This window comes from Vollenhovia emeryi, unplaced genomic scaffold, assembly GCF_000949405.1.
Source record: "Vollenhovia emeryi isolate VEMERY1.0 unplaced genomic scaffold, V.emery_V1.0 DF939354.1, whole genome shotgun sequence".
Taxonomy (NCBI): Eukaryota; Metazoa; Arthropoda; class Insecta; order Hymenoptera; family Formicidae; genus Vollenhovia; species Vollenhovia emeryi.
Genome location: NW_011967012.1, coordinates 7,896 through 12,035, shown reverse-complemented (window position 1 = coordinate 12,035; position 4,140 = coordinate 7,896). Strand labels below are relative to the sequence as shown.

Below are 4,140 nucleotides of genomic sequence, written 5' to 3'. Positions count from 1 at the left end.
TCTCTCTCTCTCTCTCTCTCTCTCTCTCTCTCTCTCTCTCTCTCTCTCTCTCTCTCTCTCTCTCTCTCTCGCTCTCTCTCTCCACAACCGACAATGTCGGTGCTTAACTCGTTTACAGAACTCAAACTGTGAGCGTCGCGAAGGCCGAAGCTGAGAAGATTCGACTGATCGGAGAGGCCGAGGCCCATGCTCTAGAGGCTGTCGGTGTGTCGGAGGCCGAACGTATGCGGATGAAAGCTGTGATTTACAAAAAATACGGCGACGCAGCGATACTCAACATCACTCTGAACGCCTTGCCGAAGGTGACATTTCGTTTGTGCATTGTCCTTACGCTACAACATAATTAGTATACTTTGTACCCCGCGTATCCCGACGACGTTGACGTGCTAATTTCGCTTTCAGATCGCAGCCGAGGTCGCGGCACCGTTAGCGAGAACGGAGGAAATTGTGCTTCTCGGCGGAAACGACGCAACCAGTGGAGAACTTACGCGTCTCGTTGGGCAAGTTCCACCAGCTGTACAAGCGCTGACTGGTGTAGATCTTTCCAAGGTAAGCTCTCGAGCCAAAGTTTCCCTCTCCCTCTTTCGTCTCTTAACAAATTCATAGCGAGCGTTCCATTGATAATATTGTAAATAACACCGTTCCATGTGCAGGTATTGGGAAAAATACCAGGAGCAAAATAATGCCGAGCCTTTCAAGTGAATTTAAGGACCAGACAGCGAGCAGACGAATAAACTTGGAACAGATTTAAGGAATTTAAAGGAGAAGGGCAAAACGTATATTGCCAAAGGTTTCTCTGCTACCCCACCCTCTGTCATCTCTACCGACCACCATCGACGACCACCGACTCTCCGCTTTTTTCTCTTTCCCGTGTTTTGCTCTACCTCAAGTCCGTGCCAGCGGGCACGCGTTTTTACCCCTCGTCGCGCAAATAAATCCACTCGAGTTGCTCACGTCATGCTCGCACGTTCCCTTACCTTGACACACGTGTACATCGATATTGTTGCATTTCGTGTGCATTTGGTGTGATGTATCGATGTAATCGTGACTTGGGGGACGGGCGATAACCGCAATCTCTTGAATTAACGAATCAACAAGTTGGTTATACGAAAAAAAAGTATACATTCACATACAAAAAATGCGACAATCCGTCAAAGGTGTCGATATACTTTCTTGTTCCAATTATAAGTATTGGTCACTTTCTAAATTTGTGAAAAGAAGCACTGCCCATGGCCGTGCCTAAGATAGAGATTATTAAGAACGTAATGCAAATACGATCGCTTGCCACTGGAATGCATAAAGTGACACGACATTTACACGATTTCAAAGATAGTATAGTGTCTTTTATTTACCAATAGGTTTATATTTACCAAAAGGCTTTCGATGAGCAATGTTTGCTCGGTCCCACAGATAAGTAAATCTTTACTGCGTAACCTATTCGCTTTCGCACCGAGCAAATTGTATAGAAGAACGATCAGACAAGAAGGGAAATTTAAGTAAGGAAATTACTGTCGTCGAAGGAATTCTAATCCTAATTAGGGTAAACTTGATGACGAATACATCAAATGAGAAAGAAGCCTAATAGAATCACTGCCGAAAAAAGAAATCCATTCTGCTTCTTCCATAACCGGGAAATATTTTGTAAAATATTTTTCGACAAATTATAAGAAATCTCTTGTTTTGATACCTTTTAGGACAAGATATATTGTATATACACGCACATACACACGGAATGTTGTCTCTCTTGTAATTCGTAGTACAATCGAGAAGGGAACGATTTGGGAAGAGAAATGCAAAAGACATTAATTCTCGTGTTTAACGTGTTTTCAATTCTTGACGAAAAATGAATGTCCTATATTCCATTCCTTTTATTTCTTTTTATTTCTTTAGCTAATAAATACACCTTGACCAATATATACATATGGTATTGTACTGTCCCTTTTTTGAGTTGTACAACGATTGTGATACGTGGATTCGTTTTACTGTAGAGGGAGAGAGACAGAGAGAGAAAACAAATTAAACTACTCGGAATAAGTTTCGTAAGAGCATTTACATTTATGCTATCTCAACAATCAATTTATGCATTCCATTTAACTCGCTAGGACGCGATCCACAACCGAACAGCCACCAATTAATAGACAGTACCGAAATTCAAAGTCTAAATATAATCGATATGATTAAGAGCGTTTCGATATCATTGTGTTCAACGTAATTAAGTGATTTAACAAAAGGAAAGATGAAGGAGTAGATGTTTAACGCGCGATTCAGGACGAGCAGTTTGCCGCCACCTGTAGTCGCTGTACATATTTAGAGTCACGTATGTGAATAATACTCGTGAAAAGTTTCGATCCATCGTGGTGAAACAAAGAGAAGAGAAAAGCGAGCGCAATTTTAAGAGAACGCTCGACTGTATTGCATCGACGCGCGACACGTATTGACCACGCATCGGAATCCACAGCATTAAAGCAGTAAAATGAAGAAAAAAAAGGACGGTATTCCGATAAACTCAAGTGCCAATTTATACGGTATCGACTTACTGGCAAAGAAAACTGGATGATCTGACTAAAATTATTTTTTACAGTAACTTGTTTATTACTATGTGTATGCGCGAATTGGGTATCTAATATTATACACGTATTGCCTCGTTCATTTATATTTTATATGTTTTCGGAGAAGTGTTTAAGAAAGTTTTAATTTAATTGTGTTAAATATGCCATTTGTAGATTTTAGTTAATCATTTAATCATGTTTTTCAGTTTGTGACTACTAGAACGAGATAGAGATAAAAAGTATTAACATGTATAGAGTGTACGCTAGTGTAGATTGCTTTTTCGATTCGTCGCTCATCAAGTTAAGTGAATATTTACACGCAGCTGTTATGACATTGTTTGATTTAAGGAATTCCTAGCATTTCACAATTAACTAACGACACATGTACTTGTAACATTTCTCCATCAAATATCTGCCGTTGTTGAAAAGGGAAATGATTGAAAAAGAGAGTCTTCCCAAAATACTTAATGCAGTAGATGACAAAAGAAAGAAGAAGGAAAGCCTCCCCGCCCCGCCTAGAAAGTAATAATAATGGTGACAATGATGACGAAATAGAAATAGTAAAATAAGAAATAGTCAACGATTGAACAAATTCTAGTATCATCCAGTAGAAATTTAATTATAGCCGGGTCTAATAGAAATGAAAGAGATATTAATCTATTTTTCAAAGGTATCAAGCGCAAACCTTTTGATCTTCCGATGAGTAGTCAATGCGAGAAAGTACATACAAACACAAATGCATATAGAGATTTAGAATAGTTGCGAATTTTCGACAAATCCGATGTAATCGGCTTACATTATAATCGAAGATAATTACTATTGATCATCGTGCCATAATCAGATTCTTGCGAGGCGTCCAGCATGTTTTTCCAGATAACACGATGACATATAGCACTCACAATCAGCCGTAGATATATATATATATATATATATATATATATATATATATATATATATTCTGTCGATGGGACGCAACATCTTCCCGAGACGAAATATTCTCATTAGTTAATTAAGACGTTTCTGGATGTCTTTGATCTAACGTTAATTGATTAATACTAACACGCACTAACTTTGTTTTTACATATATAGGGTAGGCCATTTTAATCTAAGCATTGAAATCTCTCAAAATCCATAAGTTTAAGACAAAAATGTTTCAGATAAAAGTTGTTCAAGATAATGGGGGTCACCTATCTGCGTAACTAGCTTTGACCTTGAGACTACTTTTCAAGGTTATTTGAAGGTCACAGTGGTTTTTTTAAACGGGAACCCCTATTTTTTATTACATATTCTTATAGCTTACCTCGATAGCTTTCCAAAACGCTATAATAAAGTATCTTTTTATTAAGAACTTTTTGAGTTATTAAGGTTTGAAAGTTCCAATATTTTGACATAAATTACAAAATATCTTGTAAAATATTCATTTTTTTATCATCTTACCTTAATACTTTACTGAACAGAATAATAAGACAAATCAACCGGTGTAAAGAAAACACACAATTTTGTAACAAGTAATAAAAAAAATGTTTTTTAACAATTGTGTGTTTTCTTTACACCGGTTGATTTGTCTCATTATTCTGTTCAAAAAAGTATT

The 4,140-nt window shown here is 37.4% G+C and overlaps 1 protein-coding gene across 1 annotated transcript in view; it reads left to right on the top strand.

Annotated features, from left to right (window-relative positions):
- Window positions 1–3,034, top strand: part of LOC105558342 (flotillin-2) — a 13,082-nt gene extending 10,048 nt beyond the window's left edge. The window contains exons 2-4 of the mRNA XM_012005956.1: window positions 119–302; window positions 403–549; window positions 654–3,034. Coding sequence (XP_011861346.1) covers window positions 119–302; window positions 403–549; window positions 654–683 — 361 coding nt within the window. The 3' untranslated portion in view covers window positions 684–3,034. The remainder of the gene's footprint in view (window positions 1–118; window positions 303–402; window positions 550–653) is intronic.
- Window positions 3,035–4,140: the final 1,106 nt, after the last annotated feature.